Source organism: Pipistrellus hanaki (assembly GCF_964339955.1).
Source record: "Pipistrellus hanaki genome assembly, chromosome: 3".
Lineage (NCBI taxonomy): Eukaryota > Metazoa > Chordata > Mammalia > Chiroptera > Vespertilionidae > Pipistrellus > Pipistrellus hanaki.
The window spans coordinates 101,310,679-101,325,507 of record NC_140505.1 but is presented as its reverse complement, the minus strand read 5'-3'; the positions used below and the strand labels follow the sequence as shown (position 1 = coordinate 101,325,507).

Below are 14,829 nucleotides of genomic sequence, written 5' to 3'. Positions count from 1 at the left end.
GTGATGGTCACAGAATCCCTAGGACTTTTTAACCAGTCTGCTCTGCTCTGTATGACATACCACAGAATTTCAGTCTTAAACAAATTATCTGCCCTTTCTCTTCCAGCAGCTTGTCTTTGCTTTCTTGAGTGTTTTGAGTCAAAGGCTTTCAGATAATGAGAGGTTGGAGGAGGGGATGTGTCCTGGGTCTGCTCTGGTAAAAATGGAGTGTGTGTGGAGAAGAATGAACAGCCAAAGACATCTCACCATCCGTGGATTTATTGTTTTATGCTGCTACCTGGCTGATCTTGAGTTGTAGGCTCTTGCTGAGAAAGACAGACAAGACATAAAGCATTTACACTAAGAGGTCTCAAAGCCAAGTGTTTTTTTGTTTGTTTGTTTGTTTTTTATGAGAATCTCACCTTAGACAATAGGCAAGCAATAAAGTTCAGCCACATGCCTCAAGAGTCTCTGTCATCCATGGGGGGGGGGGGTGTTCGGGGGGGGGGGGGGGGACTAATTCAAGGAAGGCTACTTGAGCTGAGACTGGTTATGTCTGTTTCAAGTCCATCATGTTTTCTTCTTCTTTAAATTTATAAACACTTCCTAATGAAATCCTTAGTAAATGTTCTATACTCATTTTTAAGGTCTCTTGTAGGAAATCACCATCATCCCCCCAGAAATCATTTTTGCTTCCAGGGATGTCAAGATGGAAAAGAAAAAGAGAAGGTTTGGTGTGAATTACTTGGGCTGGACAATCCATGCAAAGAGACGGCCTCACCAACATTTCTGCATCCTGTCACCTAGGAAAGAAAACATAGCTTACATTTACTAAGGGCACTCTTTGTCTTGGACAGTATGCTTATGCTTTATGAATGCACAAGGAATAAACCCTGGTCCCGGAGTCAGCTGGAGAAGGAGGCTGTATATTTACTCCAGGGTGAGCACATGGTTGAGGAGAAAACTCTCTGGAAAGGAAGCACATGGTGGGTGTCATTGTGGGTGCCAGCTGACAGAATGGCCTATGGGCACTTGTAAGGCAGCCCATGAAGAACTTCCAGGAAACCATGGGAAAGGGAGGAATTTTACAACTAGGGCCAGAAGTCCTGCAAAGTTCAAATAGAAACTCTAGGTTATTGATATTAATAACATTCACCTCCATGCATTGACTAGAAAACCTGGAGACTTTCAGGTTACAGGTACATCATCTTTAATCTTTACAAGGAAAGTATTATTCCAATTTGATTCTAAAAAAACTGTAGCAGGAACAACATGGCGACCTCCATGCTGGGCTCACTGCTGCGGACCGTCCGGCAGATGGTTCCTTCATCAGCTTCAGGCCAAGTTCGAGGCTACTACATAGACTGGAGAATGTTGCGTGATGTGAAGAGAAGGAAAATGGCCTTTGAATATGCAGATGAGAGGCTACGGATTAATTTGATTAGGAAAAATGCCATTTTGCCAAAATACCTTCAGGAAGTGGCTGATGAAGAAATTGCTGCCCTTCCCCGGGATAGCTGTCCTGTTAGAATCAGAAACCGGTGTGTTATGACGTCCCGTCCACGTGGTGTGAAGCGGCGTTGGAGGCTTAGTCGGATCGTCTTCCGTCACTTAGCTGACCATGGGCAGATGTCGGGGGTCCAGCGAGCAATGTGGTAAACTGCCTTAGCTCCAGAACCTCCTGAGCATGCAGGGAACCAGTTCTGATAAGACAACCCTCTTCTAACAGACAAAAACCTAGTTTTAACAGGCGTCCAGTATAGGAGTCTAGTCTACCTGATGTCTATTTAAATTACTTTTAAATTTTCAATGAAGAAACCTAGATGTTTCATTCTGTCAGTGAATTATCTTTCCTGTTGGACTAATGAAGCATATGTGTTCCCAAGATGATGCAGAGTAATAAAAATATTTTCTGTGAAAAAAATAAAAAAATAAAAAATAAAAAATAAAAAAAAAATAAAAAAACTGTAGCAAACCCAGCACAAGAGGCTTGTTCATTCAATAGTTCAATAAACATTCATTTACAAGCTATGTTGAACCCTGCTCTGGCCTCTCTTCTACTGCTTCCAGTTATGTTTCTGAAGTTCAGATCTGAACTGTTCCTTTTCTTGCTTTAAAATATCTGAAGAGAATCAAGTACAAATCTGTTAGCATGGCTCCTCATGCCTGGACCCCCACTTCCTGCTCACACTCCCATCTAGGCATCTCTTTCACACACACACACACACACACACACACACACACACACCGCTGCAGGCACCCTCTACTCCCAGATCCTGGAGGGAGGTCTTGACAGCAGACACAAAGAGAACTCTTTCACACTTTGGGACAAAGTCTATGGGCTTTTTACCAAGTCTCTTTGCTATAATATTATTGAATTAAGTAACAGTTAAAACCATTGTACAAAAACTTAAAAGCAAATAACACTTTTTAATATGATGTTTTTAAAGAGCCACTTTTTAAGGAGTGGCTTCCAGATGCATTCCTCACCCCCTGGCAAACCAGGTACCCCCCACCTCTCTACTCAATTGAACAGCTCCTCTCTCCTGGGGTGGGGGTTGGGGGCTGTCTGAGTCACCATTGGCCTGGTCACCATTGACAGGGCCCACTTCTGCTTGCAGGGAGGTGAAATTATGTCATATTTAGATGTGTCTTTTCTAACCCTTAACTTTAGAGCCTTCTGCTAATGTCCCATAATGAGAATTTGATTTGAAAGTGGGGATTAGAGATGAAGAGAGAGATTTGGAATTTATGTATATATAATTATGTGTACATAATTCCCACTCCAATACTTTAAATCAGGTAGAGGTGAAATATCATTGACAATCCCAGGATATGTCACATCTCTTCATTTCCTAATCAATCTTCTGCTGTACACCATGAAAAGACCTAGATAACAGCCCTTAACCTTGAGCTGCCAATGGGTTCATCCAACTCCTGAAGAATGAGACACTGGGCCCTAGCTGGTTTAGCTCAGTGGATAGAGCATTAGCCTGTGGACTGAAAAGTCATGGGTTCAGTTTCTGTCAGGGCAAATGCCTGGTTGTGGGCTCAGTCCCCCATAGGGGGTGTGCAGGAGGCAGCCGATCAATGATTCTCTCATCATTGATGTTTCTATCTCTCTCTCCATCTCCCTTCCTATCTAAAATCAACAAAAATATAATAATTTAAAAAAAAGAATGGGACACTGGAACTGCTTTGAACTGAACCATCTATCCTTATGAGGGAACCTCTTCTCTCTCCCAACAGGAACGGGGGCAGTATGAAAAGAGAAAAAAAAGACTGGGACCAGCACGTTGAACACTCCCTGTAGAGGGCTGGGTACCTACAGATCTGCCATTCACTCCGCACACTTGTTGGGCTCCTGTGATGATTCAGTCACTGGAAAGGGTACAGTGGCTGGGAAAGAGAACAACAGTCCCTGCAGGTCAGTCACCTACGCCATGCTCCTAAGATCTGGTTGTATTAAAGAGGCAAACTAGGAGATCCTCTTACCCAGGCTACCTCCTGAGTTAGGCATCTTATCCAGCAGAGATACACGGAGCACTACTATGCGCCGGAATTTTTCTGAGTCGGGGTACAGTAATGACAAGAGAGACAAATATGCTGGTCCTCAATGGGGCATATATGTCAGAGTGTGTAGAGGTGTGTGGGGTGAGTGTCAGAAACAAAAATAAATAAGTAAAAGATATGAAAATCACAATGCATTGATAAAGCAAGGAACCAGACTGGGGAGTGTGAGGGGAAAGGAGTGATGCTTTTAAATTGGGTCTTTGACCTCCATGAGAAGAAAAGACATTTGGAGAAATATGTGCAGGAAGTTAGGGAACAAGGACTCTCCCCTTGCCCCACATTTGTGCAGTTTTTGTTGCAAATGTCTGAGCTACATTTCCAAAAGAAAAATGGCGTGTTCCCTCTACTAACAGGAAACGGGCAGTATGAAAAGAGAAGAAAAGACCGGGACAAGAGAAATTATTCCATGTTGAACACTCCCTGATGGACACTTGAAAACCAGCTCTGCGAGCAGAGCTGGGCCCACAAGGCACAGGGGTTCCCGGGCCCCTCTCCCTGGCTGTCAGACTAATCCCGAAGCACACCCCCACCCCTCTCTAGGGGGCTTTGCTCTGGCGACTGTAATCCAACCGCCCTGAAAGCCCCGGGGAGGGGCTTGGTACCGGACACCAGTTCAGCCTCCCTGGGGTACCCGGGGAGCCGCCCCCCACTCGCCCGGACTCGGAGAGCAGCGCCAAAAACCTGGCGGGGGCCGCAGAGCCCAGGCGCCGGTCACCGGACGGACGGACGGCTGAGTTCTCTCCTCTCGCCCGGCGGCGCCCAATCCCGAGACCTGCAGAGCTGGCCTTCTGGCCGGCACCGAACTAAATTCTGAAATCGCCAGATGCCGGAGCGCACCCTGCAGCCCGGGACCCGCAAGCCAGGAGCCCCTTGGAGCCGCAGCCGGGCTTGGAAGCGGCGGATTAGGCGGGTGCTTTCCAGGCCTCGGACCCCGCTCCCCACAGCCCGCTCGCCGGCGCCGTTCCGCGGGGCCCCGGCCTCTCCCGCGCCGAGCTGCCGAACAAACCATTTAAACATTTCAGCCAAAACCGATCCATTGTGGGCCGCACATTTAAAAGTGTTCTTCGCTTTGAAGTTTTTGTCTAATGGCTCTAAACTGAAAGAAAATGTTTTCCTATTACTTAATTCAATCATAGCGAAGAAACTTGGTAAAAAGCCCACGGATTTTGCCCCAAAGTGTGACAGAGTTCTCTTTGTGTGCGCTTATCCTCCGCTGTCACACACTTTAATTCGCTTCTCTTTATCTGGCATTCAAAACTTTCTTCAATGACATTCAATAAGGTCCTGAGGCTGGGGGGGGGGGGGACCTGGTTATTCCGCCCCCCACCCCCCATATTCTTTGGCCTTGCTCGCTTTCCGGGGCTCTTAACCCTTCCTTCCCCGGGCGCAGGCGGCGGCTCCCAGGAGAACCGGCTCTTGACTCGGGGTGCAGCGTGGTCCCTTTCACCCCTGGGGGCCGCTCGCACCCCACGCCTTTTCAATCCGCCTCTGCCCAGCCAGGAGGCCTCCCCCGACCCGTCCACTCTCTCAGCTCTCTCGGTCTCAGGGGCCCAGCCCAGCCCAAATTTCCCCCAGAGCGATTAGAACCGGCGCGAGGCTTCAGGGTGCACTGGGTCTGGTGTACAAGCGCCACCCTGGAACGTGGAGCAGACAATGGCATTAGGGCAACAGTGACCTCCGCGCCCGTCCCCCCCAACCCCACCCCCCAAAGAGAAGCTTAGCTCCCTTACTCATCCTGCTAGGTGACAGGTTTTTCCCCACTGCCCTTCTCCTTTTCTAGAATCAGTTATTTTCTCGCAAATCCACTGCTTTTTAATCAGTTATAATTTGTTGCTATGCTTATTGAAAGATTTCATCGGTGATGGGATTCCATGTGCACGCTGTCTCCTTCCCGTGCGCGGATTCCCTCTCCATTTCTCACAATTCTATCCAGGGAGCAGGTGACTGCAGCGACATGGTTCCAACAAAATCGAAAGTAAACGTCTTCCGTGGAAAGCCCTGGCTGTAAATTTGAAATATTTATGCTAATTTCCCATTGTATGGAAAAGGCTCCTGCTCAAAGCTTTGAGCCCGCTGATGATTTAAAAAGCTGAGGCTGTGTACACAGCGCTAAGCGTTTGAAGTTGTTTAACCATTGTGTGACCAGAAGTAAGAGTGACACGGCAGGAGAAAGTCTGGGGGAGAGGGGAGCTCGGTGGGGGTGGGCCAGGGCAGCAGAAGCTGAAACTGCAACTGCCCCTCGCGCCGCTTCTGCCAGCGCGCCCAGGAGTCTATGGAGTGTGCAGGAGTGGAGAGGGCGCCCCCAGAAAGTCTACACTGGCCCCATTGGGGGGAGGGGGGCGGGGTGCAAGGTCTCCATTCGCTGCCTAGGCTCTTATTTCCCATTCCTTGTCTCTGGCCACTGACTCTCAGCGGTTGGTTTCCTCTTTACATGGGCCCTGGCCCTGACGAAAGTGCTGGTGGACAAGCATTTGCTGAACAAAGACTGGGCGTTATAGACAACATCGACATTAGAGAAGAGGGGACAGTGATGGGGCTAGTGCCAGGGAAGAAACACCGAGCGCTTCTCCTTTTGCCCCGGGGCCCCTGCAAGGAGCCCGGGTCCTCCTGCTTCCAAACTGAGGGAAAGGAACAGAAATTCCACAGGTGGAAATCGGAGGCAGGCTGTAGGGACGCCTTCAGGGTTCACAGAGCTGAACTGAGCCCACTGAGTGGAGGCAGCATGATTTTGGGGGTCCATGAGTTGTGAGAAGGAAGGTGATGGAGACCAAGTGTGCACAGAAGATAGGGGTGAGCGCCATGGAGATCTGTGGAAGCAAGGCAGCTGCAAAACCAATAAGATAAACGGGCCGATCCCCAATACAAAGCCAGAGAGGGGAGTAAGGAATAAAGAGGGAAAAAAGAATATTAAATCGCAGGAGAATGAGAAAATAAACCTGCAAAAGGGAGAGGAGGGGGCGAGGGCGCCTGTTGCGGCGTGGGTGGGGTTGACAAGAATAGAGTACATTATGCAGTTCATTTAGTTAACAAGTGAAATAATGAGGAAGCGTGCAGAGTGAATGCCAAGAGAAAAGGCACAAAAACCCTATTGAGAGGCCCGGGCCGCTCCTGGCGTAGCCCATCACATGGCAATGGTCCTATTTAAGCCGCGCCGCCGCCGCCTTTCAGCACCACTAGCGCTGGCCAGCACCCCGCGCTCTGGGCGGCGCCCACGGCTGCAGGAGGCGGCCTCAACCGCGGCTTCAGAGGCGCCTTCAGCCGCCGGGGAAGACGCAGGTGCCCGCTGCCGTCGCGCGTGGAAGCGCGTGGAGAGCCCCTAGGTGAGCAGGGCGCAGAGAGCGAGCCGGTGGCGGGGACACAGCGCGCCGGGGCCATGCCGCGCTCCTTCCTGGTGGACTCGCTCGTCCTGCGCGAGGCGGCCGAGAAGAAGGCGCCCGAGGGCAGCCCGCCGCCGCTCTTCCCCTACGCGGTGCCGCCGCCTCACGCGCTGCACGGCTTCTCGTCCGGCGCCTGCCACGCGCGCAAGGCCCGGCTGCTGTGTGTGTGCCCGCTCTGCGTCACCGCCTCGCAGCTGCACGGGCCCCCCGGGCCGCCCACGCTGCCGCTGCTCAAGGCGTCCTTCCCGCCTTTCGGCTCGCAGTACTGCCACGCACCCCTGGGCCGCCAGCACTCTGCCGTGTCGCCCGGGGTGGCTCACGGCTCTGCAGCTGCCGCCGCCGCCGCCGCCGCGCTCTACCAGACCTCCTATCCGCTGCCCGACCCCAGGCAGTTCCACTGCATCTCCGTGGGTAAGCCGCGCGGGGCACAGAGCACAGGTGGCCCCATGAAAGTTGATGGGAAATGATGAAACCTGGGCATTATGGGGACATGAGAGTCGTGTCTCAGGCCTGAGGGCGGTGTTGGGATGGAGGACCAGAACAGGAAGCCGGAGGGAGGTTGAAGGCAGAAGGCTGGGGTCTTGGAGGGGGAGCCCAGGAAGGAGTGAGGATTGGGGCACTGCATAAAGGAGCACCAGGGCCGAGAGACTCCGGGAGGATGGGGTCCCATGACTTGACAAGGAGAGGCCTGCGGTCATACTGCTGTGCCTTGCGTCAGGGGCAAAGAGGTGGGTGAAAGACCAAAGTCCTGGGATCCTAGAGACTGCCTAACGAGATCGGCTCACAGCGCAGGGTCTGATCACTTCCCTCTCTCACCCCGCTCCCCCAGACAGCGGCTCCAACCAGCTGCCCAGCAGCAAGAGGATGCGCACCGCCTTCACCAGCACGCAGCTGCTGGAGCTGGAGCGGGAGTTCGCCTCTAACATGTATCTGTCCCGCCTGCGCCGCATTGAGATCGCGACCTACCTGAATCTGTCCGAGAAGCAGGTGAAGATCTGGTTTCAGAACCGCAGGGTGAAGCACAAGAAGGAGGGCAAAGGCAGCAACCACCGAGGCGGGGGCGGGAGCGCGGGTGCCAGCGGGGGCGCACCGCCAGGCTGCAAGTGCGCGTCACTGTCCTCAACCAAGTGCTCGGAAGACGATGAAGAATTGCCCATGTCTCCGTCTTCTTCGGGGAAAGACGACCGGGATCTCACGGTCACTCCCTAGACGTATGTCTCCCCAGTCTCCCACCCTAGGCCCTTCCTTCTTAAGCCTCAAAGACTGATCCCGAGGCTCCGCCGCCAAATGGCCACCACGCACAAATTTGGCAAAGCTTTGCGGAGGCCCCCGGCCCTGAGAGCTTGGCAGAAATATGACTCTGGTATCCCTATCCTAGGGCCCGTGGCCCTTCAGAACGGACTCCAAGCTGTGAACACTGCGAGAACTCGAGTCCTTCTCAACCACGCGGCATAGCGGCCTCCGCAGGCACGCAGCCTGGCCCAGAGCCTTGCTGGCCTTAGGCACCTCCTGGCCTGCCCTCTCTGAGTTGGTTCCGGGCTCTTCGCCTTCTCTACTCTCCCCGACCCTGGCTCAAGCTCAGCCTTTCATCCCTAGGATGTCTGTTCTTTCTTTCTTTCTTTCCTCTCTCTCTCTCTCTCTCTCTCTCTCTCTCTCTCTCTCTCTCTCTCTCTTTCTCTCTCTCTCCCTCCCTCCCTCCCTCCCTCCCTCCCTCCCTCCCTCCCTTTCTTCCTTCCTTCCTTCCTTCCTTTTTTCCTTTCTCTTCTTTCTTTCTCTCCTTCTCCACCTCCTTCCTGTGGTCGTTTATCCAACCCCACAAACATTTATGAACCCCTGCTTTTTCCTTGTCCTTTCTCCCCCCTCCTCAAGGGGCCTGGGAGCCCCCTCCAAGTTCGACCAGCCCACTTCTCCTTCAGCCAGTCCGTGCTGTTCGCCCAGCTCCTCTTCCAGAAGAGAAATGTCGCCCTCGATATTCAGGTCGGGGAAAACCCAATTAATTTTGTTTGGAAGGGGTTCTGCCTCCCCCCTGAGCTCTGGCTCTCCTCTGAAGACCCCTCTCTTACCCTAGACCCCGCCCCGCCCAGGCCTAGCTGTGTAACTGTACCGTCTCTGTAACACCAGAAGATATTTATTTATTTATTTATTTCTGTAAAAAATAAAATAAACTTTTTTTTCTTAGAAATCCACAAGGCTCTGGATGCCGAGGCCTCCACAGTGGACGGACGCTCTGGCCTGGGTTAGGGTTCCCCCTCGGGCGAGGCAGGAGGGGGCGGCAGGTGCACGTCTGCTCTGCGTCTCTGTCCGCTCCGCCCGCAGAGACTCCAGCTGGCACGTGCGCTCCCTGGTCTCCACTCCGTCCCTAGCCTGGCTCACAGGCACCCCGAGGGCAGAGAGCTGAACTCCCAGGGAAGGAGGGGCCCCTCCTGCGTTGTGCCTCAGAACTTAACACCTGTAACTGCCCCTCCGCCTACCAACATTCTCACCCCAGCCCTCTTGGTTTGGCCGCCCCACCTCCATCCCAAGGGCAGAGATCACCCCTCAGCGGCTCAAGAACTCTGTCCTCGCAGATTCCCTGCGGGGGATGGCGCATCTGCGGGATGGCGCATCTGCGGGATGGCACGGTCTTCTCTCGGGAAGGGCCCTCACTTTGCTTTGAGACAAATTCCTCTAGCGGACCTAGCGGGCCGATTCTGGGAACTCACAGCGATCCTTCGTCTGAATCCCCCAGAAGGGCCCTGTGAGCCGGAGCCTGGCCCCGGAACCTTATGTTCTCACGGGTTCCTGTTACCATTCCAGTCCCCTGGCCCTTCTTGCGCAGAGGTGTATGTGGGGGTAGGGAGCCTTCGCCAAGGCTAGTAGAAATAGGAGGTGCGGAGCTGGAAGGTATTTGTGCCGCTGGGGTCACTGGGTGTGGGAAGCAGCGCGTTTGTGTTCTCACGAGTCCCCAGGACTCCCATTCCGAGTGCTGGAGACGGGGAGCACTTCTTTTCCTACCAGAAATCCCAGCCACCGCACACACACACTGGGGAGCGTGGATTCCACGCCTTTCTCGGGAGAAAGGAGCTCTAATGTGGATTTGCTCAACACAAGTTGGTTCATTTCTAAAACCTTCCGTCTCCTTCACATCAAGCTAGGTGCGGGTGCTCTTCCCAGCTCCCAGGAATAAAGGTAGGAACCACCCGGCTCCCCACTGAGAGGTCACTCCAGGTTCGTCCCAGCAAGACGTCTGGGCTGTGCCCCAAAGAGATGATAATCTGTCCCACCTCCGTCTCAGTACCCCCCCCCCCATCTCCAGCAGTCTGAACCCCTCTCACCGAGGACCAGTTCTTTTCTGCCCTCCCAGAAAGGGGCATTATGCCAACCCAGGGGAAGCCCAGGTGCCTGAAGGCATAGAATCCCCACTAATTCTTTATCGGTGATTCTGACCCTTCTTCAATGTTGTGTCGCTGGCGCGCTGCTCTACCAGCCAACCCTTCGGTGACTCGCATCCTTTAGCTTCAGCGAGACCCACCAATCTGCTTTGACCCCCAGGGACCTGCTCCTTCCCTGGATTACGGAGGGGGTGGCCACATGCCCCTGGGCAGGCCTCTCCCGCTGCCTGCGACCAGTGCGGACCGACCAGAAAGGCAGCTGGGAGGTGGGCCTGCCAGGAAGCTGGGTGGGGGTGTGTCGAGGATGGAGAGATGAAAACGGAACTTGGAGTGATGTGAAGAGGCTGCACCTCCCCCGAAAGTGTACCCTCTTCCCAGTTCCTCAGTTCTGCACCCCGTGCAGACACCGCCTGCTCCCAGAAGCTGCAGATCCACTGCTGCGCACCTCTCCAAGCGGGTCCAGTTCTCCCAGGAGCGTGCCTCTCTTCCTCTCAGCTTTCTCTACCCAGGTTTTCATTTCCTCATCCCGCTTCCCGATCAGCCTTTTCGCTCTGGTGGGCTGCCTGGTAAAGTGGGAGAAAACGCAGCCTCCAGCGGTTAACAAGGTGGTGACCAGAGCTTGGCAGTGGGAGCGCAGCAGAGCGGCTGCTGCGTGCAGGGCTCTCCATCCAGCCTCAGCCTGGAGGGGCGGCGACGTGCTTTTGGGTCCCAACATGCTTTGATTCAAACATTGGGCCTTGGGCCACACTACAGTGCTCCTCCGCTGCCTGGGTTTGTAGGAAGGCGAGGGTGAGCCTGATAAGCTATGGGAAGATGGAGCTTCCCATGTACGGAGATGCCAGTCTTTAAGCCCCTACTCTCTTGAGCTGGAAAATTGTGAAATTAAAATCAAACTGGGTTATTAGGATGAAATTTCCTGGAAATTATAATCAAGCATAATGAATCCACCTGCAGAGTTTATTCCAGGGACAGCTCTTTCTTTTCTCCCTGCAGCTCAGTGGCCAAGTTTGGACGTAAGTGGCTGTTCAGTCCATTTCCACCAGTAACCTACAAGCTTGGGAACCTTGGGCAAGCCACTGGGCCTACCTGGGCCTTGGTTTTCTCATCTGCAAATGGGGGTTGTGTTAATGGTTGCTTTGCAGAGTGGTTGTGCAATATTATTGGATAGATTTCACATAAAATGCTAAGCACAATGGCTACCAAGTTTCAATAAAGGTTAACCAATGTGGTTGTTGCTCTTGTTACTTGTCATGCCTATAGCTGTGCCTGGGGCATAGCTGGTGCTGAATTATGTACTGAATGCTGAAAAGTGATTACTCACACACGGGCTTAGAGCTGCATCTACCACAGAGAGGATGGGGAACACACACAAGGACCCCCTGGAGTTAGTCACTGAGAGGGTAAGAAATGGCTCCTCTGCTAAGCACTGCTCAGGTGCTGGGAACCACTGAAGTCCAAACATGTGTCCTCTTTCCATCTTCACTTAGACCAGTTCCTCAATCTCCACACTATGGCCATTTGAGGCCCAAAAGTTCTTCTTCGTGGGGGACTGATCTGTGCATTGTAGGGTGTTCAGCAGTTTCCCTGGCCTCCACCCACTAGCACCCCTCCCCCCAGTTGTGACAACCAAAAATGGCTCCAGACATTAAGGTCCCCTGAGGGGGAAATCACTTTAGGTTGAGAGCTACTGATTTAGACCGATATATTTTCTGCTGAAGTTTCCTAGTCCACAGTGGCCAGGGTTTGTAGCCTCGCTCTTAGATCATTTTTTTTTTTAAACTTTCCTTCAGTTATTCTTCACTGAGTACTTGTACCTTCTACATCCAGGGTACTGGACTATGCACCGAGGTGTGGTGTGAGAGGAGAAAGGAGAACAAGAAAGTAGGGACACCAAAAATAGCAAAGATGCCTGTGTAGTGCCAACATGCTGGTTAGTCTTTACAGCCTTGGGCATTTGGGTTGAAAGAGTGATGACTTGGAGGCTTTCTGGGTGAGAAAAGTTTACACTAGGACCTTTCCAAGCATACTAGTATTTGTCTTGTGACCTGTAGACAACTGGGTTCCTTCTTCGATCATGTCCTTGGGTGCCCATAAGGCCACCTTTTGTGGGAAAAATACCAGGTGCTTGAGCTGTCATTCCTCACTACCCCTGCCACCCAGCCTCTCTCTCTCTCTCTCTCTCTCTCTCTCTCTCTCTCTCTCTCTCTCTCTCTCACACACACACACACACACACACACACACTACTAAGCACATCCTTATGGGCTTTTGTAAATGCCTGCAAGTCTGAAACTAGAAATAAATTCCTTTTGCCTCAGGCCTCTCGTGTTTGGTTCAAACATAGGTATCCCTGGGAGTAGTAACCATTAAGCACATTATTCACATTTTCCGAGAGAAGACTTGGAAGGACAAGGGAGTAAAAGGTCCCTGTGGACTTAGGAATGTGGAAGAGAAAGAAGGGCAAGAGATGGAGTAGGGAGAGAGAGAGAGAGTCCTCAAAGTCTCACTGGGATGAATCAGTGTTGCCTTGGGTCATCTGCTAGATCCTGAACTATGAATGTGTTCACTAGATTACTCCAGACTTACTAGTGTGCACTGCCAAATCATCCCCAAAGTCAGGATAAGCTGACCGAATGAGGCAATAATCTCATGAACCCAGGATTTTCTTAGTTTTGTATATGATAATAAACAGAGGAGCTTTTGCCGAAACCGGTTTGGCTCAGTGGTAGAGCGTCGGTCTGCGGACTGAAAGGTCCCAGGTTTGATTCCGGTCAAGGGCATGTACATTGGCTTGGGGCACATCCCTGGCAGGGGGTGTGCAAGAGGCAGCTGGTCGATGTTTCTCTCTCATCAACATATCTAGCTCTCTATCTCTCTCCCTTCCTCTCTGTACAAAATCAATAAAATATATATAAAAAACAAACAAACAAACAAACAAAAAACCAAAAAAAAAAAACAGAGGAGCTTCTAATACTAACATACTGATAGAAGTGTGTGTGTGTGTGTGTGTGTGTGTGTGTGTGTGTGTGACAAAAGGAAAGAAGGTTGGTGAGTCTAAGAGGAAAACCAGGTTATCCTGAAGTTAAGCTTTAGATGATCTGTCACTATGAATCCAAGTCCTAGTTCTAGAAGGCTTCTTTGAAGCCACCAAAAGAAATCTAAGACCTTCAACTTGACACCTCCCAGCCCTGCATCCAGACATCTGTCAGCGGTTGGTGTTTCCAGCTCAAGGGAGGAAGTTTCCTCAGGCCGTACACTGGGGAGGCATGTGACTCAGCATCCAGCTCAGGTAGAAGCAGGTAAGGAGGGGACTCAGGAGTCTTGGCCTGTGCACCACAGTCAGGGGGCAACTGATCAGACTGGATCTGAGCCAATAGTGAAGAAATTCTCCACCAGGCAGATTGAGCTTGGGCTTTTGGATCCTTGAGGGCACTGTTCACAGGGAGTTGCCAACTCCACTGTTGGCTCACTGTTCACAGGGAGTTGCCACAGAAAAGTGATATCTATCTCCTTGATTTCATGATGTTATGAATTCTTGAGTTGCTCTGTTACAGGTTGAATTGTGTGCCATTTGAGTTTATATGTTGAAGCCCCAACCCCCAGGATCTCAGCATATAACTGTATTTGGAAACAGGGTCTTTGAAGAAGTAATTAAGTTTCAGTGAGGTCATATGGGTAGACGATAATCCAATATGATTGGTGTCCTTATAATAGGAGAAGACACACCAGACATTAGTGTACACAGAGGGATGACCACATGAGGACACGGGAGAGGATGCCATTTGCAAGCAACTAGAGAGGTCTCAGAAGAAACGAATCCTGCCAACACTTTGATATGGGACTTCTAGGGCTATTGAGCAAACAAAATTACAGATATTCACTGTGGGCACCATAATTAAGAAAAAAAATTATGTTGTTTAATTCCCCCACCCTTTGGTATTTTATATGTTACCCAGAAGACTAATTTCAAATTCTGATCTGTTGAGAGCTCTCTAGACACCACTCCCCTCAGCCCCCATTGGAAATGTAAGAATATAAGATTGTAGAGAAAAGAGCTCTGAGCAGGGAATCAAGAACCTGATTATACCACTAACAAATTCTATAACTTTGAAAAAAGCATGATCTTCCTGAATCTCAGCCTTCCCTTTTCTAAAGTGAGGGAGTATAATTGACATTAGTAGGTGTTTTGTGTGTGTGGTTTTTTTTTTGTGTGTGTGTGTGTGTGACCTCTCTCCTTGGCTTTCAGATGACACCTTCTCCCTATGTTCTTACATGGCCATCCCTCTATGTGCACTATTACATCCATTTCCAATCTAACGAGTATATAAATTTTGTTTTGTTAAATGTAAGTTAAGTTCTGGAAAAAAGCAAGCATCAACTCAGGTAAACATTTGCATACAGGGGGCTCTCCACTGCCAGGGTCCCACTTTTCACTGCAAGATCCAATGAGGACATTTACTGCTATGCCCTTTCCCCAGCAAATCAGACATAGGCATGGAACCTGGGCCCAACATTTCCCCTAGAAGTCTGA

General features: G+C 51.2%; 2 protein-coding genes across 2 annotated transcripts; both read left to right on the top strand.

The window, feature by feature from the left end:
- The first annotated feature begins 1,250 nt into the window (after positions 1-1,250).
- LOC311619015 (small ribosomal subunit protein uS14m-like) lies at positions 1,251-1,897 on the top strand. Its single transcript, XM_084876890.1, has one exon. It carries the CDS (start codon positions 1,252-1,254, stop codon positions 1,636-1,638), a length of 387 nt encoding a protein of 128 aa, XP_084733016.1. The 5' UTR covers position 1,251; the 3' UTR covers positions 1,639-1,897.
- Positions 1,898-6,925: 5,028 nt separating this feature from the next.
- On the top strand, positions 6,926-8,138 carry GSX1 (GS homeobox 1; the record flags this gene model as incomplete). Its single annotated transcript, XM_084876446.1, has 2 exons — positions 6,926-7,340; positions 7,759-8,138. 2 exons carry the CDS (start codon positions 6,926-6,928, stop codon positions 8,136-8,138), a joined length of 795 nt encoding a protein of 264 aa, XP_084732572.1.
- Between the last annotated feature and the right edge of the window lie 6,691 nt (positions 8,139-14,829).

Coding starts and splice junctions, on each gene's coding strand:
- LOC311619015 (XM_084876890.1), top strand. CDS start 1,252: ATGGCGACCTCCATGCTGGGCTCACTGCTGCGGACCGTCCGGCAGATG.